This window comes from Salmo salar, chromosome 05 (assembly GCF_965601325.2).
Source record: "Salmo salar chromosome 05, fSalSal1, whole genome shotgun sequence".
Taxonomy (NCBI): Eukaryota; Metazoa; Chordata; class Actinopteri; order Salmoniformes; family Salmonidae; genus Salmo; species Salmo salar.
The window spans coordinates 55,013,037-55,036,073 of record NC_138295.1 but is presented as its reverse complement, the minus strand read 5'-3'; the positions used below and the strand labels follow the sequence as shown (position 1 = coordinate 55,036,073).

General features: G+C 39.0%; 1 protein-coding gene across 2 annotated transcripts; it reads left to right on the top strand.

Annotated features, from left to right (window-relative positions):
* Nucleotides 1-623: 623 nt before the first annotated feature.
* On the top strand, nt 624-21,237 carry mnmip1 (manchette microtubule inner protein 1). Of its 2 annotated transcripts, XM_014200457.3 has the most exons (17): nt 624-782; nt 1,988-2,145; nt 2,432-2,489; nt 3,034-3,143; nt 4,135-4,225; nt 4,337-4,398; nt 4,509-4,554; nt 5,428-5,522; nt 7,039-7,140; nt 7,664-7,715; nt 15,388-15,438; nt 15,647-15,770; nt 17,219-17,384; nt 18,566-18,619; nt 18,868-19,058; nt 19,461-19,524; nt 19,845-21,237. In XM_014200457.3, exons 1-17 carry the CDS (start codon nt 779-781, stop codon nt 19,881-19,883), a joined length of 1,467 nt encoding a protein of 488 aa, XP_014055932.1. In that variant the 5' UTR covers nt 624-778; the 3' UTR covers nt 19,884-21,237. The 2 variants fall into 2 exon arrangements, with proteins under 2 accessions (XP_014055932.1, XP_014055933.1); XM_014200458.3 differs by lacking the exon at nt 18,566-18,619.
* Nucleotides 21,238-23,037: the final 1,800 nt, after the last annotated feature.

Below are 23,037 nucleotides of genomic sequence, written 5' to 3'. Positions count from 1 at the left end.
TAGGCCAGCTAATAGCCTAACCACCATTCAATCAACGTTATGGACTAAACATGTAAATTCTGTTGCTGTGGTATTCTTTCTGTGACAATACAGGTAGATAATATTTAACGGGAATCCATTCAATGAGGTAAAACACTATTAGCAATAGAGGGTGAAAATGTTCACATATTACTGCCTGGAGCCTCCAAGACATTTTCAATACCTTGAGAGAGTAATGCAATGTATTTATTCTTTGCTGCAACAATGTCCTTTTCATGCACGCCATTGCAGAGTTGTTCATGTTTAGTCAAGCATGCTCGTTATCTGCAATCTCCAATGTAAGCTTTTCTATGAATGGACACCTATTCTACCATAAGGGGTACACACACACATACACACACAATTACGTCACATTGACGTATTGTGACTGTCTTGTTTCTTTCCCATACAATGTATGACAATTACTTGTACTTCTGAAAATATGTGGTCATGTTCTTTTTTCACGCTTGAAAATCGTCTCTCTCCAAATAGAAACCTGTCCCACCTGTTCTCTCTCTCTCCTCTTACTCTCTCGCTTGCTCTCTCTGACCCATCCTCTTCCTGGCTGGTGGCTTGTCATGACTAGCCGAAGTAGATGTTAATGATTGACTAGAGGGAAGGAGGGCCCTGGCTAGCCATATATAGCTTTGCTTCTTGGGCAATACTTTCTTTCAGTTCTCCTTCTGTAGCATGTGTCTCTGTGATCTGAAGAGGGTTTACATACAAGTCTAGAAGAGAGAGTAAAGCTTTCTAAGAAGTCATGGGTAAGTGCATTGTAACTGTGTTGTCCGTTCAGCAGTGTCTAGAAGGGTTTTGGGGAATGTTTACAATGTCTGTCAATCAATCAGTTATATTCAGGGAAATTATTTGTATTCCCAATTAATAGTTGCGAGTGGAGGTGTTTTTAGTGTACCAGATATGTAGGCCTGTTCATGGTTCTAGATTATACACCCTCTTTGTTACAAAACAGACAGAGATAATGATCTTGCTTCTTTATTATCCAGAAAACAAAGGGGTAGTAGGTCTCTGGGTGTCCACTATACTTTTGTATTTGGTGTTGCAGGGTTGCTTCTTAGCTAGCATTGACATAAATGCCTAAAGCCAGGTAAACAGGTTAGCACTAGTACTTGCAGTGGCTAAGGTACATTTTTTCATTATTTTCTTACTTACAGGTTGGTTGTAGGCAATGGGTGTGTGTGGTACTGAATCATTTTTTATATTCCTTGCCTAAAAACTACTTGAACAGAAACCTTTTCACTATCCCAGGGCAAATTCCAAACTGTACTGTTTGGTATCCATTTTGCTGCCCCAGTACTGTACTGTAACCTTGGTTTACATACATGTTGTTCAAACACAAATATGCTGCAGGAGACGGATTTGGTTTACAAAGGCCTTGGTGTTTAGTCAGAAAAAAACAAAAGCTTTTCTTGCCTGTGATTTACTGTACGTTCCAAACACAATAATCTTGATGTCACATTGTTGTCCATTGCAACTCTACTAGTGTCCTCCAGCCATGCATGGAACATACCATATAGCCTGTTGAAACAAGCATTGCCTTTCTAGACGTTGGGGCACATTACCTGTCTAATGAGTCCAAATAAACTTGCAATACCATTACCCTTCTCACACTATGCAGCCAAGCGGAGTCAAACAAGCTGGTTATATACCCACCATAGTTGCCAAAACCATGCTAGAGAGAACAATGTGAAAGGCAATATCCATGCCAGCACAGTACGGTTTGGATCAGCACAATAGTGTGAAAAGGGTCCACGTAATCTCTCTCCCCCTCCCCGTGTCTTTGAGTTACCAGACTATGGTGTTAACCTTCTAGATGTTGGGCCACATTATTTGTTAAATGACTCTAAATAACTGCAGTTCCTCAAGCAATATTGTTAGGTCTGTTTGAAAAGAGAATGAAACTTGCAACATCATATTCTCTTCCCCCTCCTCCCCTATTTGTGTGTCTCAGAGGTGCTGGTGCTGATAGCCTTTGAGGGCACAATGGGAGATGAGATGACGGTGCAGGTGGGAGACGTAGTGACGAGTGTCACCAATGCCAGCGAGGAGGGCTGGCTGGAGGGGGAACTGAGGGGCAAGAGGGGCATCTTCCCCTCTAACTTCGTCAAGGTACGGTATGTCCATCAAGAGTTTGCCTTCATGCCTTCAGTCCCAGGATTAGGATTAATACCATCTCAATTCAGTCAACGAAGGAAGTCAGATGAAATGATATTCTGTCAAGGAACTGAAATTCCATTATTTCAGTTTACTTCCTTCCTTGACTGACTTGAAATCGATTTGACCACAACTCTGATCAGCCTACTGTTTGTGCATTTTCATGAACTACCCATTGTATACTGTATTACTTGACTCGCTTTTTCCTTGTATGTGTTTGTATCTTTTATTTCCCACACAGGAGGTGCCAGTGTATTTGATAGGTGACAGCAAGAGGGAACCAAGAAGTCTACGGAAATGTATGTCACTCTCCAATGTCTTTAAACCTCCACTACCATGATACACTGCTTATTGTGTTTCCCATAACTTGATCCGTAACAAAAACTGTATCCAGATATGTTTCCCAGTCTATCAAACATGAACCCTGTTTTGTACTGAAATATGGAAGTGTTTTGGTTTGTGCCCATCGAGATACACACACGTTGTCAGCAAGACAGGCTGAAACAAGTAATTAAAGGACTTGTGTAGATATACAGCCTCGCCTGCTAGCACCAAGCTTAATTATAATGTACAAAGAAGGAACAGATGAAAACCACACAGAGTCTACTGTTATGGCACAGTCCCTTTGAGGGATTCAATTAGTTACAACACGAAGAAGCTTCCATTCTTCTAGTCATGCTCTGAGTCTGGGGTCTATAAGTTATCATATTGAGACTTCTGTATTTGTTTAATTCTAAATTTCTCTACTGAATTTCTATTCATCATTAGTTTTAATTATTATTTTACAATAATAAGAACAGTTTTGACTAATTTTGTGGCTGGTACAATGCTTTGTTCATGCAGCAAGGATGATTACACCAACAAGGAAGTGTGAGGTGGCCTTTGCCTACAGTCCCTTGAATGAGGACGAGCTGGAGCTGGTTGTTGGGGAGACCATTGAGATCCTCAGAGAGGTAAAGTGCTGCTTTTATCATTACTGACACACTAGATTATCAATCGATGGGAAAACACTTGAAAACATACTAGAGAAGGAATCTCAAACAAATATCCCACAAGACAATTTAACGAGGCCCTAGACCCAAATTATTTTGAGACCCCTGCTATAGAGTATCAGTGTAAATGAGTTGTAGGTTGTTGGAGAGAACATTAGCTTCTCTATTTAGAAGGATATGTTTATGTTTTTACTTAACAATTGGAGTGTCATATCATATTTACTTTCTTTGTATCATATCTCTAATGGCAAATTCATGAGCATGAGGGAACAACCACAAATCATTTATCTTCTTTGCCGAGCTAGATATGATACTAAAATGTTACCCCTCCAAAAGCTCCGAAAAACAAAAAGTCGCACAGACATTTCCAGCAATGCATATTCATTGTGATATTTCCCCAAGATTATCCTGAGCAATCACGTTTCTCGCACACATTACAACTTTACTTTGAGGTGTGTACAGATGTTGGCTCTTCATTTGAGCCAGTTTGCTACAGCAGGAAAATAATCCTGCAGTAGTAACAGGAAATTATAGTTATTATGTGGATCACAGGAGGTTGGTGGCACCTTAATTGGGGAGCACAGGCTCGTGGTAATGGTTTCACCGTTCTAGACATTATTATAAGCCGTCCTCCCCTCATATAGCCTCCACTGATGTGGATTAGAATTCATGGATATTTCACAAGAAATTACAAACTTCAGAAACCTTTTTAAACCTCAAATACACTCAGAGTTTTACATTTCCTGCATTGCAGGAAAGTTCTCCTGCAACAGGGTGATCAAATTAAGATCCTACATCTGTAGACACTATGCTGACCAAACCTGTTTTGAGAATTCCTATGCATGTGGATGATTGGTGAAACATGCTCTGTTATACGGTGCTATTCTTATATTTCTGTTTCTGTTTCTTTTTACTTCTCTCTTTTTTTCTTCTCTCTTTTAACACCTGACAGATTGAAGATGGGTGGTGGATGGGAATGAAAAGTGGTAAAGTGGGAGCGTTTCCATCAAACTTCACCAAAGAGATATTTGTCTCTCCAAAAGGTGGGATTTTCAAATGGCCTTTTTTTTTGCACTGCGGAGTTACTGTACGTGTTCTGAGAGTGGACTTGAATCAATATATCCTTATAGAACTTCCTTCTCAATCTTTTTCAGATGTCAAGCATAATGAGAGCAAAACAAGACCCAAACTCTCAGATACAATGTTTAGTAAAGAGGTATGGAATGCAAGATAAATCAAAATACAATACATATGGGATGTTTTTCTCCTGAAAACATAGGTGTGAGATGCCATTGATTAATTTAATACATTTGTTTTTTTGTTAAGACAAAGCTACCTCAGAGGACGAGTGTTAGGAACAAAACAAAAAATGGTACGTTTTTATAGTTCTTATTCCTACTTTATGTATGTCGTATAAATGAGTGGACTGCATTTTTAAATACATTTTAAATTGTAAAATAAAAGGTCCATCCTTGTACCCCTCATCAAATTCATCCTCCTTGTGGGAGAGACTTTTTGATACATTGAATGAAACTGCAAAGCAATGTCTCCGCTGAATATAGACATGTTCTGACGTACTACAACAACAGTGAGACCTCTGCTTGTGACAAGTTCTATTTTTGGACCAAACTACCACTTAGGCAGGTGTCCACAAAGAATAGACAGCCACATCATTGGCATGTGACAGTCAGTAATTCCCGCAGTTTACCCAATAGGTTATGTGGGTGTGGGCCCACAGAAACTTTGACGTTAACCCTGGCTTGATGTCACAGTTTAATGTGGAAAGAAGTCAGTGGTTCAAACAGGTTAATCTCAAAGCTTCACAGTTCACACCCTTCACAGAAAAAGATATGGATGTATGGACTGATATTCTTCCTTGTCAATTGGTTAGTCATGATGTGTAGCGTAAAGCACTTCAGTAAAAATACTTTCAAGTACTACTTAAGTCGTTTTTTGGTGTATCTGTACTTTACTATTTATATTTTTGAAAATGTTTAGTTTTACTTCACTACATTCCTAAAGAAAATAATATACTTTTTACTCCATACATTTTCCCTGATACCCAAAAGTACTCATTACATGTTGAGTGCTTAGCAGGACAGGAAAATTGTCCAATTCACACACTTATCAAGAGAACAAGTGGTCATCCCTACTGACTCTGATCTGGCAGACTCACTAACCTATTCCAGCCATGCATTGCTTAGGTTCTCTTTATAACACTCCCTTCTCTTTTATGTCTACTCAGTGAAAGAATGTTGTCAAGTCATGTTCGACTATCCAGCCTTGACCGAGGATGAGTTAAATCTGAAGAAGGGAGACATTGTTACAATCATCACCAAGGTTTGGGTCTTTGTACGAATGCTGTCATCCATGTTCCCCAATACAATATACTGTACCTTCATGACTTTATGCCTTTTGGGACCAAAATCAAGAATATTCTGCTCCAGTTTCAGACTACAATAAACCTGGTTATACAATTTCATAAATATTTTTTCTCCTCTTCAACCAGACAAACCTGTTAAGTGACTTGTGAGCAATTCCGTGAAAATATGTGCCACTAGACGACAAAGCATGCACAATTACATAAGTAGGGAAAACATCCAAAAATCTGATGGTATAAATTATATTCCAAATTACAGTGGTGTAAAGTAACTACATTAAGTAAAAATACTTTAAAGTATTACTTAAGTAGTTTTTTGGGGTATCTGTACTTTACTTGACTTTTTATATTTTTGACAACTTTACTCCAATACATTTTTAAAGAAAATATGTACTTTTTACTCCCATACATTTTCCCTTACACCCAAAAGTACTTGTTACATTTCGAATGTTCATGGTAGGACAATAATGTCGTCCAATTCACGCATGTACAGTATCAATATAATGTATTGTCACACCTACTGCCTATATATATATATATATATATATATATATATATATATACAGTACCAGTCAAAAGTTTGAACACACCTACTCATTCAAGGGTTTTTCCTTATTTTTGCTATTTTCTACATTGTAGAATAATAGTGAAGACATCAAAACTATGAAATAACACATATTGAATCATGTAGTAACCAAAAAAGTGTTAAACAATTTGAGATTCTTCAAAGTAGCCACCCTCTGCCTTGATAACAGTTTTGCACACTCTTGGCATGCTCTCAACCAGCTTCATGAGGTAGTCACCTGGAATGAGTTTCAATGAACAGGTATGCCTTGTTAAAAGTTAATTTGTGGAATATCTTTCCTTCTTAATATGTTTCAGCCAATCAGTTGTGTTGTGACAAGGCAGGGGTGGTATACAGAAAAAAGCCTCCATATTATGGCAAGAACAGCTCAAATAAGCAAAGAGAAACGACAGTCCATCATTACACTTTTTTGGTTCCAAAATGATTCCATATGTGTTATTTCATAGTTTTTATGTCTCCACTATTATTCTACAATGTAGAAAACGGTAAAAATAAAGAAAAACCCTTGAATGAGTAGGTGTGTCCAAACTTTTGACTTGTACAAATATGACAATTGAATACTTTTTCCACCACTGTACTTAAAAGAGGTTAAGTATATTTAAAACCAGATACTTTTCGACTTTTACTCAAGTAGTATTTTCCTGGGTGACCTTTACTTTTACTTGAGTAATTTTCTATTAAGGAATCTTTACTTTTACTCAAGTATGATAATTGAGTACTTTTTTCCCACACTGCCAAATTATAAGTGGAAAAGGGAGGTTTATGATAACTTTGAAGATCAGATAATAGTGTCCACTGTGGGCAATGACCATGGTCCTCATGGACATTGTAGTTTTTTGAACTATGTGTAGTTTTTTGAGTTGCTTTTTACACAATCTCTTCTTCTGAAGGAAACAGAGGACGAGGGCTGGTGGGAGGGAGAGATGAACGGACGCAGAGGTTTTTTCCCCGACAACTTCGTCATGGTGATACCGACGACTGATGGTCTCCAAGTGAGTTGTAGCAAAGAATGAAGGAAATGTTCCCAGCAATGGTCTTGCTGTAGCCCTGTGAATGGGAGTTTCCCCCCAACACATTCCAGGGGGGTTTAGCCTTTACATTACACTGACCTAAGCAGCTATGACACCAACCAGTAATGAACACGAGCTATTTATTAGACCGCAACATGTCAATAAAAACAAAGCCCTTCATCTACAGTTGGCTGACATAAAAATAAAAATACATTTCCAGTCAGGTCTTTCTTATATAACTAGCTTATAAAGGTTTCTGACTCAAAGATCTCTTCAACATCCGCAGTTTAGGAGTCACTGACAAACATTTCTGTCTGTGGAAAGAGTGTGTTAGTTTACTTTTAATTGTATTCATTTTATATCATTTTTTAAAAATAAAACAATACAAGACAAGAAGAATGGCCGCTTGCATCACTGGGTGATCTAATCAGTGGGTGTGTGTTACTGCAAATAGAGAGTAAAGAGAGACTGAGCCAACCTGTGTTATCCGTCCCTTTTCCTCCAGTCTGGGAGCACCAGCCAACCACCTGCGCGCCGTGACACGGAAAGACGCTCAGGTAAAGACAGCAACTTCCTGTTTTAACAGAGAGACCAGTGCAACAGGATATACTGTTACACCAGTTAGTCCATGATACCAATATGACAGTACAGAATGTCTTGTGATTTAGATGCTGACGATGGAACTAATGAGGTTTAACAGAATAGCTGGTACAACAAAACATACTGTGACACCCATAGAGTTCCCAATAAATTACTTTTATAATTAGTATTAGTGTATTAATATTTTAATTCCTAATTCTATGGTGACACCAATATGAACACCAATATGATTTAGAGATGCTAATGGGAGCTGAATTAGAGAATTCTCACACAACGAAATGGCTACGGTTGCTAATGTTTTCATCTGCGGTGGTGTTCAGTCTGGAACGTTGTTCATGTTTTGGGGTGTGTGAGGTTGTTGTTTTAGCAGCTGAATATGAGATTTTGCGTGGTCCAAATGGCTTCCTGAATATTTCAAAATCAAGGTCTTTGTATTTTACAGATACTGTTCCTGTAGATGGAAAACAGACATTAACATAGGCATGTTACAAAAAAATGTTATACTTTTATTAGCAAACCAGACCACAGACACACTCAAATTTCTTCAGTCCAAACCACATAGGCAAATCTTATGTAAGTGAAACCCCCCCCCCCCCCCCTAAAGACCAATATAATGCAGGAAAGCCCCAGAATACTCAGCTATTTTGGCGTCAAATTCACACAACCACACCTATATTAAAACCTCTTGGCGTTCCCCTAGGATAGGGGGCGCTAAAGCGATTTTTGGAAAAAATGTCGTGCCCATTTTAAACGGCCTCCTACTCAAACTCAGAAGCTAGGATATGCATATAATTAATACTTGTGGATAGAAAACACCCTAAAGTTTCTAAAACTGTTTGAATGGTGTCTGTGAGTATAACAGAACTCATATGGCAGTCAAAACCCCGAGACAGATGGAAACAGGAAGTGGAATTCTGAATTGCGAACTCAACTTCATCACGTTGCCTATTAATCACACCGTGAGCTATGGTTCATTGAGCACTTCCTATTGCTTCCACTAGATGTCCCCAGTCTTCACAAAGTGGTTTGAGCCTTCTACTGTTAAAACTGAATGAATGAGACGCTGTGGAACGTGGTCACACGGAGAGGGCCATCACCATTATGACGCCGGCGCCCCTGGTTACCCTCCCCTTTCGAAACGTTTTGAAACACAATGCAATCGTCCCCCTCGAATCTTATTGGCTCTCTTGTTGAAAAACGCCCTGAAGATTTATGTTATACAACGTTTGACATGTTTGAACGAACCTAAATGGGAAAAAAATGCATTTTCTCGAAATGGCTGTCCCGAGGCCGACGAAGCATTTGGATCAGCCTTCAGACGCGCTAACAAGAACAAGCTCTTGGAACATAAAGGAGTCATTTTTTCAAACGAAAATACATTTGTTGTGGACCTGGGATTCCTGGAAGTGCTTTCTGATGAAGGCAACCAAAGGTAAGGGATTATTGACAATAGTATACAAGACTAGATGTGATATGCGATTGTTCCAAGATGGCTAGCCTATTGCTATTGCTAGCCTATTGTTCTGAGTATCGCATCCCCTTTTATCGCAAAGTGTGATTACCCAGTAAAGTTATTTTTAAATCTGGCATTACAGGTGCTTTCAAGAGATATTCATCTATAAATCTTAGAATGACAATATTACATTTTAAAAATGTTTTCGAATAGTAATTTAGTAAATTGTAGCTCTGTTTCATCGGATGCATTTGAGGGAAAATAGTTAGTCAACGTTACGCACCGATGTAAAATGCTGTTTTTATATATAAATATGAACTTTATCGAACAAAAGAATGCATGTATTGTGTAACATGATGTCCTAGGTGTGTCATCTGATGAAGATTGTCAAAGGTTAGTGCTGCATTTAGCTGTTTTTTGGTTATTTGTGATGCATGTGGTTGGTCGGAAAATGGCTATGTGGCTACTTTTACGATATACTCCTCTAACATAATCTAATGTTTTGCTTTTGCTGTAAAGCCTTTTTGAAATCTGACAACGTGGTTCGATTCAGGAGAGGTGTATCTATAAAACGATATAATTTGGAAAAAATATTGAATTTTTTTTAAATAAAATTTTGTTATGCTAATGGCGATATGATTTTTCGCTGGATGGAGGGACGGAGGCCGCACAGGGGTTAACGGATGTAACTGGTAACAGGTTAGATACTTGGACAATCTAAAATGTGGTTTGTATGATATAAATGGAAGCTCCCAATCATCCTTATTTCAGATACTAGTTTTTCTTGCCTCTCAGTTATCTATAGCTACACATCATACAACGAAGTCAGGTAGCATAAATGATTGTTCATTGTTGAAGTTTCAAAGCCGTTCAAATGTTTCAATTTGACCTCTCTTGACCTGATCAAGTCTAAATCAATCAAATCAAATCAATCAATCAATCAAATTTATTTTTATATAGCCCTTCGTACATCAGCTGATATTCTCAAAGTGCTGTACAGAAACCCAGCCTAAAACCCCAAACAGCAAGCAAAGCATGTGAAAGAAGCACGGTGGCTAGGAAAAACTCCCTAGGAAAAACTCCCTAGAAAGGCCTAAAGTCCTAGCATTTTAATATGTGGTATATTTAGTCTCAACGTTTTGATGACTGCGTGTTGTTCAATGAAGGAATAGACCCACTGGGCGCACCACATCATTTCAATGTGGATAATAAAGTTATCAATGGCGTTCAAGATTCTGAACAGAAGATTATAGCAATTGTGAAGCTCTCCACAGACCTGCGACAACCTTTGCATGCTATCTTGAACATATGATTACATAAGAAGAAATGTATAGCTACAGTAACCTCACAGTGGCCATGGATGTGTTAATCATTTTTAGGATGAATGTTACATTCATTTGTAAGATAGACTTAACTTTTACTGTATTAAAAAAGTAATATTGAATTGTGCTTGGTTGACAACGCAACCAAACATTAACATTTAAAAAAGATGCATCTACCTCTTGGTTAGTTCCATCTGAGTCACTGGCTTAATCCCATTCTTTAACTTTGATTTTTTAATTGGAGATGTGAATCCAACATATAATTTGTTACCTTGTCGACAAGATCATTTATTATATTTCAAAAATGATATTGTGTTTGGTTGTCAACTCCTGGATAGTTCCATCTGTGCCACTGACTTGTGACTTTAATTCCAGTTTGTCTACAAATTAATAATTGATATGTTATATTCACGTCTCTATCGCAACCAAATATCTACATTTAAAAATAGGACTAAATAAAATTAAATCAATCTTTAAATGCACTAAATGAAGTTTGATTTGATTTAACCCTATTCTTTAACTTAGATTTTTGGTTGAGATGGAGTCGTGAATCCAACATATCAGACAAACTGGAATTAAAGTCATATTGAGTCAGTCGTACAGATGGAAGCAAAGCAAAAACTGTCCTTCAAATGTTAATATTTGGTTGCGTTGACAACCAAACACAATTCAATTCAATATTACATTACATTTGAAATCAACCAGAGCTTGAAACCCTAAGCCTATTATAAACAACAATAGCTGTTGATGACTTTGCAAATGCTATAGGCCTAAATAGCATCATTGATGTTAAATGAGTGGTAAAGTATGGTCACATTTAATTTGTTCTGTTCAACCTACCCTTTGGAATGACTTTGATAGCAACAGCGAATCTATTCATTTTCTAAGTGGAGAACACTCAACCATCGTTCTCACGATAGCACATTGGTAATAGTCAGTGATGAATTACATAGCTGCAGTACCAGTCAAAATTTTGGACACACCAACTCATTCCAGGGTTTTTCTTTATTTTTACTATTTTCTACATTGTAACAGTAGTGTAAAGTACTTAAGTAAAAATACTGTTGGCTACTTTTACCACTACATTCCTAAAGAAAATAATGTACTTTTTACTCCATACATTTTCCCTGACACCGAAAAGTACTCGTTACATTTTGACAGGACAGTGGTCCAACTCACACACTTATCAAGAGAACATCCCTGGTCATTCTTACTGCCTCTGATCTGGCGGACTCACTAAACACAAATGCTTCATTTGGAGAAAAAAAAGAAAGAAAAAAAGAAAGAAAACGGTGCCGTCTGCTTTGCTTAGTATAAGGAATTTGAAATGATTTATACTTTTACTATTGATACTTAAATATATTTTAGAAATTCAATTTACTTTTGATACTTACATATATTTTAAACCAAATACTTTTAGACTTTTACTCAAGTAGTATTTTACTGGGTGACTTTCACTTTTACTTTTCTATTAAGGTACCTTAACTTCTACTCAAGTATGACAATTTAATACTTTTTCCACCACTGCATTGTAGAATAATAGTGAAGACATCAAAACTATGAACACATATGGAATCATGTATTAACCAAAAAAGTGTTAACCAAATCAAAACATTTGAGATTCTTCAAAGTAGCCACACTTTGATGACAGCTTTGCACACTCTTGGCATTGTCTCAACTAGCTTCATGAAGTAGTCACAGGGAATGCATTTCAATTAACAGGTGTGCCTTGTTAAAAGTTCATTTGTGGAATTTCTTTCCTTAATGCGTTTCAGCCAATCAGTTGTGTTGTGACAAGGTAGGTGTGAAATACAGAAGATAGCCCTATTCGGTAAAAGACCAAGTCCATATTATGGCAAGAACAGCTCAAATAAGCAAAACGAAATGACAGTCCATCATTACTTTAAGACATGAAGGTCAGTCAATACGGAAAGTGTCGAGAACTTTGAACGTTTCTACCATCAAGCGCTATGATGAAACTGGCTCTCATGAGGACCGCCACAGGAAAGGAAGACCCAGAGTTACCTCTGCTACAAAGGATAAGTTCATTAGAGTTACCAGCCTCAGATTGCAGCCCAAATAAATGCTTCACAGAGTTCAAGTAACAGACACATCTCAACATCAACTGTTCAGAGGAGAATGCGTAAATCAGGCCTTCATGGTCGAATTGCTGCAAAGAATCCACTGCTAAAGGACACCAGTAAGAAGAAAATACTTGCTTAGGCCAAGAAACACGAGCAATGGACATTAGACCAGTGGAAATCTGTCCTTTAGTCTGATGAGTCCAAATTTGCGATTTTTGGTTCCAACCACCGTGTCTTTGTGAGATGCGGAGTAAGTGAATGGATGATCTCCGCATGTGTGGTTCCCCCCGTGAAGCATGGAGGAGGAGGTGTGATGGTGTGGGTGTGCTTTGCTGGTGATTTATTTACAATTCAAGGCACTTTACCAGCATGGCTACCACAGCATTCTGCAGCGATAAGCCATCCCATCTGGTTTGCGCTTAGTGGGACTGTCATTTGTTTTTCAACAGGACAATGACCCAAAACACACCTCCAGGCTGTGTAAGGGCTATTTGACCAAGAAGGAGAGTGATGGAGTGCTGTATCAGTTGACCTGGCCTCCACAATCATCTGACCTCAACCCAATTGAGATGGTTTGGGATGAGTTGGACTGCAGAGTGAAGGAAAAGCAGCCAACATATGTTTTCCAACTCCTTTAAGACAGTTGGAAAATCATTCCTCATGAAGCTGGTTGAAAGAATGCCAGGAGTGTGCAAAGCTGTCATCAAGGCAAAGGGTGGCTACTCTGAAGAATCTAATATCTAAAATATATTTTTTGGGTTACTACATGACTCCATATGTGTTATTTATTTCATAGTTTTTATGTCCTCACTATTATTCTACAATGCGGAAAATAGTTCAACTAAAGAAAAACCTTTTAAATGATTAGGAGTGTTCAAACTTTGGCTGGTACTGTAAGCAGGGCTTGGTTAAAACCCTGGATGGGAGACCAAAGGGGAGCTATAAATAAGTTATCCAGTATGAGGTGCTGCCTAGCCTAATGATCTGACATTGTTTAAAAGATACAAATGCAACATATTTGATGTTGAAATGTGATGACATAATCCTGTGGTTGTAATTTCACCCTCAAAACAACAGTTGACGTGGATTGCTTCTTTGAAATCCAATGTCGTTTCCATGTAGATTCCATGTCACAATACGCTGACAAATTACATTCAAACAACGGTGATTCAACCAGTTTGTTCCCAGTGGGGAGGGATAGACAGCATGTAACACATGTTTTGCTTTAAACGGTAAAGCGGATGTGGGAGTCCAATCTTGAGACTGTCAGTAGAACACATAGCAGGATGTGGTTCACAAGCAGGTTTTTTTATCTAAGTGCACCAGATCTTGTTTCAAACACACACTTCTGCTGACGGTACAACTTGTGTTTAAGACGCTAACTGTTAGTTAGCTGTTAGGCTGGATGTTTCTTCCCAGCTTTAAATAAATCAAGCCTTTCTAATTGAATACAAAGCGTACACAACATTAAGATGCAATATTTCAATCACATAATGTATTTTAATAATGAAATCTGTGCACAAATACTCAAAGAATTTTGTTATTGCTACAAGACCCCTTTGATTGAAGTTTTGAGGCACTGGCCCTTGCTGAACAATAACAAACGTTCATATCTTGCTGTTTGAGTTTGAGTTCAAACATTAAAAGGCCTAACAGTCATTTGGAGATAATATCATCCCAACTCAAAACTGCACTTGAATCCCTCCACCCCACCCCATCGCTCCTACTACTCCATTGGCGTCTAGTGTCACTGGGGGGTTGCAGTTATGTCACAGGAAGTCATACACCATGATGGAGAGGGGAATGTAATACAGTTGGTCACATGACCTGGCTGAGATGCCTTGGAGGAAGCCAGGGGGTGAGGGACCGTAGAGAGCTCTGTCTGTCACAGTGGCTTTTCACAAGCGGCCCAAGCAGCCAACTCTGCAACAACACTAGTGCTTCACATTGGTGCAAGGGCTTGGTCAGGGAGTTTTACATGTGCTTTGAACTGAGAAGGTAGGCTCTATTCTCATTCATTTACCATCGGTACTCAGTCTGTGGAATTCATCATCACCAGTCTCTTTCGGTGGTTTATTGTCTTAAATGTCAGCATGACACTCATCATGTTCTTCCTCTGTATCTTGAGAGATGTGCTAAAAGCTATAACGCAGATTCATGTTGTTATTGACTTGGCTGTATTGTGGTCCGTTCCCTTAACTGCACTCTGGTTGATCATTTCTTCTTTTATTAAACACTATGATTGCTTGGTAAACTCTTAATGGTAATTGAAAGGCAGAATATTGTGCATTGTCAAAAGACTCTCCCATAAGTCTATTATACATAGCTGTTCACACTTGAGGGATCTCCTTTGTGATAAATAAGTTAGTTTCACCTCCCAAGCCAAGGCCTTCTCAAGGGAGATTATTTGGAGCAGTAACTACAGTATGTTGGATTCTGTAGGATTCTATTGGACACAGCTGTGAACTAGCCTGCTCCTATGACATGCAGAATCTTGGCTTCGCATGCCACTATGCTGGTTAGAATTTAATATCAACTCAAATGGAAGAAAATTAACAATGTTTCTGCGCTACATGAATATTCATTTGCATTTTAATGAAATTATGCTAAGTACATTTTTGCAGAGAATTATTAACCCTGGGGGTCTGCGTCTTGATGCTGTTGTACACTCACCGTTGTCATAGCGAAGAGAACAACACACCAGTAGCAAGATAGATAGCTGTGGCCGTGTATAATATGGTGTGTATTTTGTGCTCTTATGGTCTTCTAGTCAAGGCAGAGGGTTCAGCGATGGAGAAGAGCAGCCCTGCAAAAGCAAAAGGTAATATACAGTATGTTGATACCGTTCAATTAAAGTACAGTTTTACTGTGTCTGTAGTCTCATTTAACCAGATGTTGTATTAAATTATACTTTAAAATACAGAGGAGATGATGCTTTACAATTATACCAAGGTGTGTGCGTTGTTAACAAGTACGTACGAGTACAGTTTGCTTACTAGTAATGCTTAAATGTGCACATGTGCGCACAGATGAGAAACCAGAGAGTAAAGACCTGAGAAGCAACCCCCCAACCAAAGTCAAGCTCCCTGCTCCAAGTAGACCTGCACTACCACCTCCAGTGAAGGACAAGCCTCTGAAGTTTGGTAGTAGCAAGTGAGTGATTCTAGAATATCTACTACTGTTCAAAAGTTTGGGGTCACTTCTAAATGTCATTGTTTTTTAAAGAATATCATGTTTTTATGTCCATTAAAATAACATCAAATTGATCAGTGAACAGGCGACTCCGGGGATGCTGGCCTTCTAGGCAGAGTTGCAAAGAGAACGCCATATCTCAGACTGGCCAATAAAAAGAAAAGATTAAGATGGGCAAAAGAACACAGACACTGGACAGAGGAACTCTGCCTAGAAGGCCAGCATCCCGGAGTCGCCTCTTCACTGTTGACGTTGAGACTGGTGTTCTGCGGGTCCTATTCAATGAAGCTGCCAGTTGAGGACTTGTGAGGCGTCTGTTTCTCAAACTACATTTTTTTCTCAGTCAACACCAACTATTTAGGTAAAGTATGGAGGTATAGTAGTGCCAACATGAATGCAATCTTAATCCAATGTTGACACTAATATCACTCCATAGTATCAAGTATGAACGTAAATAGTGAGACTTGTAAATGAAGGATTGCTTCATGAAGCATTGCTTTCAGACTTTGTTACTGATCAGAATGGACAAATAGGGCACTCATATGGAAGCCTTAGTAGTTATATAATTGCAAAAGCCACTAATAAGAAAAGCAAAAGGTCTATGTCAAGACAGGAACTGTTGATTCTCTTTAAACTGGCAAGGAAGGCGAGTGTGGAGGAGAGTTTTGGTTGGTGCCTAGGTTACTATAGCACATAGTCTTCATGTCTTAATGCTGAATTGCCAGGATTCCCAAAACTTGAGCGGTGCACTGGAAACTCTGGGATGAGTCAGTGTGGGCCTAAACAGACGAGAGCAGCCCATTTCCTGTTTCCTGAACAAACACACACACACACACACACACACACACACACACACACACACACACGCGCACACACACACACAAACACGACTGGGAAAACAAAAAAGGCCGTCTTTACCAAGGGGCAACTGACAAAGAAAAAGCCATTCGGAATGTTCTTTCCGAGTAACTGTCACATGTTGGAGGCAATGCAATGATAGTGTGGCCTTGGCTAAAAGCATTTCGCTTATTTGTAAAATTCCCTTGGGATTAAATCATTATACTTGCAAAGGTCAAACAAGTTTGTATATTTTATTAAAAGCTATTGCGTCTTTTTGTTCTAGTGAGGGTGTGGACGTTAAAAGGGGAAGTCTTAATGCTTGGCTTAACATTAACTCACTGAGGTTTCAATATGCAGTACATCAGCACTTGCCTCTAAAAGCACGCAACAGGAAACAGGATGCCACTTTTTCCACACTGAACCACAACAATTTTCATCAAAAGAACATCTCAAGTGTAGAAAATGAAGCATATCTTTCAGTTTTCTTCCTCTAAATCACAGCAGTTGGCCTGAAATAATGAATGTTTAATTTCTCTGAAAAAAAATGCCTACCTATTTTCCCCCATTAGAGCCAATGGCGATCTCCCTCCCCTTTCACCAAAATGTTCAGAGGAGAGCAACTCGGACCAGTTTGACGGAGTGGAGGTGTCCCCTGAGAAACTGAGTCACCCCACAGCCAACAGAGCCAAACCCCCACAGAGACGACCCCCGTCAGCCCTCGTCACCAGTCCACAGGTATGGTCCTGTGTGGCTCAGTTGGTAGAGCATGGTGTTTGCAACGCCAGGGTCGTGGGTCTGATTCCCATGGGGGACCAGTACGGGGAAAAAAAAAATGTATGCAATGTATGCATTCACTACTGTAAGTTGCTCTGGATAAGAGCGTCTGCTAAATTACTAAAATGTATGGCAACAATATATTTGGTCCCGTGTGGCTCAGTTGGTAGAGCATGGTGTTTGCAACACCAGGGTTGTGGGTTTGATTCCCACGGGGGACCAGTACAGAAGGAAAAATATTTATGAAATGTATGCATTCACTACTGTAAGTCGCTCTGGATAAGAGTGTCTGCTAAATGACTAAAATGTGAATGTATTACATTATTATGGTACAGAATGCACCTCTGTACAGTGTACATGTTATGACATACTAAGAACAGAAGCATTTCGCTACACCCACAATGACATTTACTAAATATGTGTATGCAACCAAAAGAATGGTATTTGATTTGATTTAGGACAGCTCACATATTAGAACAGAGTCACACATCCATGGAAGCTGTCAGAGTTACTTTGAGTAACACACAGTTATGTTTCCTCTGAAACCACAGGGAGACAATGTGGCTTAATCACATGACGCATGACACATCACATGATGGGTAGACCCCCCCCAACCCTTAGGTTATCATAGAGATGATGATACAATCCCTGATTTGTCTATTGTCATGACGCTACCAGTCCATATCTGCCCAAAGGTGCACACTATACTCCACACCCCCTCTGAAACCACAGGGGGGCAGTGTGGCCTAACACTCATCATGTAGTGACATTATGAACCCACAACCCCAGGTTAACATAGAGATGATGATACATTCTCTGGTTAGTCTGATGTCATTTTCTGATGTCACGCCACAAGTACATATCTGCCTAGAGGAATCATTGTCATCACAGTCATAGGGGAATATCAGTGGAGAATAGTGGCCCTTGTTAGATTACATTCCTCCAGAGTTCCCCTGAAGACTATTCGTTCGTATGACGTGGCCCATCTGGCCCACTAAGTCTTAACTCACCCGCCCAGAGAGAGAGATGGCCTGTTCATAAGTGGCTTGACAAGTTGCATGCCATGAAGGGTTAGTGAGGCCATGATGTGAGGAATGACTCTTAAAAAGTCATTAAGGTCATTGTTGTTGTTCTAACCCTAGGCTCTGAGTGGCAGGGACCAGACAGAAGCAGAAAAATTGCCTAAACTGCTGGAGGTTTGCAAAATTGACTTTGATTCCATATACATGAATAATCTATCATCATGTTAGGCCTTGCTGGCACGAACATAGAAGACAAAATTAACATAACGGCAATGTATCTCTCTCAAAGTATCAATTAGCCACAAAGTAACAACTGACTTGAAATAAGCTTACTGAGATTGAATAGATTTTAAAGGGCTTGAATTCTGGACCTGTCAATCCTTGACAATCAAACTGAGAGATACCTTGCCTAAACATTGCAGATTTCAGAAAGTCATTCACCACCATCCAAGCCTGAGCATCCTACCAAGAATCCAGTACCCTCCAGGCTAGCGCTTCCCAAGGCTGTAGTGGAGACCAGGGCAACCCAGGAGGAGAAGCCTTCTCTGGACAGCCTACACGCTGAGGTCAGGGAGCTGAAGATGGCTCTGGAGCTGCTGCAAAACAGACATGAGTAAGTGGCATTACACATTTATTCAGACTTCTAGATAACCAGGTTAAAAACTTGAGGAATCTGGGACATTAACCCGTTTGTTCAATGGTTCCACCAAGCTATTTTCAACGATTTTGATAATAGGCAAAATCTACAGCGCACCCAAAAAATGATTAGTGAAGGTGCTGAAGGCAAAATGCAAAACTGGAAAGACAGGAAAACGTCTCTGCACACTTCCAGTCAGACCTCACATATCCTGGTTAAACCAGACTGAATGCTGGGCTCACCATTGTTGAAACAATTCAGTATGGATTAACCAGGCTACATCTCTCCTGCCAAAAATGTAAACCATTCCTTCATTTTTGAACTCTTCTTTGACCTCTTAGTGCATCGATTGATATATTTTCTGTTCTTTCTTTGTAGACGAGACATACAGGAACTGAAAGAGGAACTGAGAGACGAGAGAAACAAACGTGTGGTGCTGCAGGTATGTGGAATATTTACAGTGAGCTCCAAAAGTATTGGGACAGTGACACATTTTTGGTTCTTTTGGCTCTGTACTCCAGCACTTTGAATTTAAAATGATACCATGACTGAGGTTAAAGTGCAGACTGTTAAATATCACACAAATATTGCACAAATATCGCACAAATAGCATACCCCCAAGACATGCTAACCTCCCCTGTTATTGTAATAGTGAGAGGTTAGCATGACTGGTTTTGAACATACAGTGGAACATACAATGTTTGGAGCATAACACAAGCTTTTGATTTAACTGAATATTAACACAATGTTTCCCCTATGCAGGAGGAGGTACATGGTCTTAGGACTAAACATTCATTCTAACTGACACCGTGACCGGGCGGTACATCTAAGTAAGGCTCTGTAATGTCATTCCCTTGAACACAAACTTGAAGTGAAATTAAAATGTTCCTGGCATTGGAGTGCAAGAGCAGATGGAAAGGATACGTCTGCTTCCTCTGCAGACATACCAGCTGAGGCCACATTAGGGGCTGGAATCAATCCGTATCTCTGAAGTATCACGGAAGATCCGCTTTATAGCTCGATTAAAAATGTAAAGGCAATGTTCCCGCGTTTGCATTTAAGGTAAACGCTGCATCGGAAATGACCTTTAAAGGGATACTTTGGGATTTTGGCAATGAAGTCTTTTATCTACTTCCCCGGCGTCAGATGAACCCGTGGATACCATTTTTTTGTCTCTGTGTGCAGTTTGAAAGAATTTGCTAACTAGCATTAGCACAATTTCTAACTAGCGTTAGTGCAATGACTGGAAGTATCTACTAGCATGCTAGTAGATACTTCCAGTCATAGCATGCTAGTAGATACTTCCAGTCATTGCACTAACGCTAGTTAGAAATTGTGCTAATGCTAGTAGATACCATAGACTTCTAGCCATTGCCCTAACTCTAGTTAGCATTGGCTCACAAAACTACCTCTAACATTGAGTTAATCTGACTCTGAGGAAATAGATAAAGGGCTTCATTGCCAAAATCCCGAAGTATACCTTTACATTTTAACATGGACCTTCCGCGATACTTTCGCGATAACGATTGAATACAGCCCTAGATTGTAGTCTTCCATTTTGTTTGAGGACATTCTGGACTTGATTGGCAAGGGACCAAAATTGGCAAGGGGCCAAAATGCTTTGTATATATCGACCAAAATACTTTGTAGCCGGGATTCAATTCAAGGTGGGTTATAGCACAGCGCACAATACAACTGACAATGTGTCTTTTAAAGGACTTTTCCCCAATATTTACATGGTAAACACTGCACACGTTGGACCAAGCCTAAATCACTTTTAAAAGTATGTTATAGTGTGCCGTGCTTTAACACGGCGCACTCAATGTCTTGCATTGAATCCCGGCCTTTGGATAGAAAATATGTTTTATTTTATATTGATGACATTGTATATTTCATTGAAAGAACAACACCAACCTAAAATACAGAGGACTGGTTTTATACATTGAATGTGGGCCACGTTTCTCAGTGATTATTTTCCTGTAAAAGCATATTTCTTATTTTTATAAGCATGTTTGGGAATATTTTAAGCATAAGTGTTTGCGGAACATGAGTCAACTGAACAAATTACTTGTATCTTTTGTGTAAACTGCCATTGTATATAAGAGTAACTATTTTGTCTCTTTTTTAAAATATAAAATATAACCTGTCCAAAATACTCCAGTGACTCAGCAATTATTCTGCAATGCTGCATGCATCCATTGGGAGGCACTTTTGTACTATTGTTCTGAATTCAGTGCTGCATTGTAGTTGGCTTTCAGTCCACAAAAACAAAACTATATTTTGTTAATTCCGTATAAATTAACCTTTTTCTCATTTTTGGACGTGTCTTTTAGAATAGGTGCCAGGGGGTCACACTTGTGATCTAAATGTTAAATTAGTGATATAAAGGGTAAAGTGAAACTAATTAAAACCTTGAAAATACAAACACACTGAAATTAAATGATCCGCCAGTGAAACATGTCGGTATTATACTTTTGCAGCTGGATAAAAGTGGTTGCGTCAGTCACACCAGAACATTAACTTATAGCATACTGAAACTGAAAACAAGTTGACTCAGCACAATGAACAAAAATAGAGGATGAAGGTTGAAAAACAAGGAGAGATTTACTGTTGGATATTTGATGAGATATCAGTATTTGTTGGTACCATTTTAGGCCTTTGGCTTCTCTTGAGTGAGCCCTATAGATCTGTTTCCCCCGTCTCGGCATTGGCGACATGATTCTGGCATGGCCCGGGAAGTCTGTGAGCTGGAAAGCACATCTGGAGAGCATCTGGAACACATTAGAGAGAGTGGGCTTCTGAAACTGCCATGGGAAAAAACTATTTTTAAAAATGGCATTGAATATGCATGATGGAGTGCATATTCCCTCTCGGGCTAAACTGCTAGTGTAACATGAAATAAACTAAAGTAAATAAATAGGGTTTGTTGGTACGGCAGTATTTTCATAATTTCTTTCACATAAGGCCTATTGAAAGTGATCCTTCATCCTTATGGACCTGCAAAGACAACTGAAAACTGTACTTCATGTAACATATTTGATAGGTCATTAATCATAACTGTTACGGCACAGGCATTTCCATTAAACACATACATTTTGCAACTTCTTGAAACTCCATAATCAACCAAAGAGACAATAGACAGCCTTTTCATTAGTCCAGAACAATCTTTTTTAAAGGGAAACAGTTACTGTAAAAAAGGAGGGATTTGGGAGGAGAGAAATGGTATCAGCAGGAGGCATGGAGCCAGAAATAAGATTTGGAAGAGGGTCAAATGTAAACTAAAATTAGCCTTCATAAAAAAAGGGTCTGATACGGACAGAAAGAGAACAGTTTTCCTCTTCTGTGGAGAGGAAATGAGGGATGAGGAGAGGGCACGAGCTACATAGATAAGCTGGTTAACCTCCAGGAAATGACAACAAAGCCATTTTTTAAATGTGTCATTGCGTTGATAAGGAGCCACAAGTCACAAATAGTACAGTTGTCACTGGTGACTGTCATTTCATTCAAAAGACATGAGCCCTTTTTGGATGCCTTTATCAATCAATCATTCCTTCCTATATAGGTTCAGAACCTTTGTGAAACAGAATAGTTAAAAATATATGTAAAATGTCAAACATTAGAAATAGATGGGAGAGGTTGAGGGTAGAGGAAGAATAGGACTAAAAACGAACAAAATATAACTATCGGAAAATAGATTGTTTCCGTAAAATGTATATAGTATGTATAAGCTGGAAGTAGAAGCCTAAGTGTTGTTTTTCATTATTTTACTCCAATTAAGGGAGGGGTGGTAGGGTTAGAGGAAAATAATACAGGAAAAAAAGATGTATATATATATATATATATATACACACACTACCGTTCAAAAGTTTGGGGTCACTTAGAAATGTCCTTGTTTTTGAAAGAAAAGCAAATGTTTTGTCCATTAAAATAACATCAAATTGATCAGAAATACAGT

What these genes read in the sequence shown, in the direction of transcription:
- mnmip1 (XM_014200457.3), top strand. An exon ending in ACCAAGAAGTCTACGGAAAT is followed by an intron (nt 2,490 to 3,033) that starts GTATGTCACTCT and finishes TTGTTCATGCAG; the next exon opens with CAAGGATGATTACACCAACA. An exon ending in GATATTTGTCTCTCCAAAAG is followed by an intron (nt 4,226 to 4,336) that starts GTGGGATTTTCA and finishes AATCTTTTTCAG; the next exon opens with ATGTCAAGCATAATGAGAGC.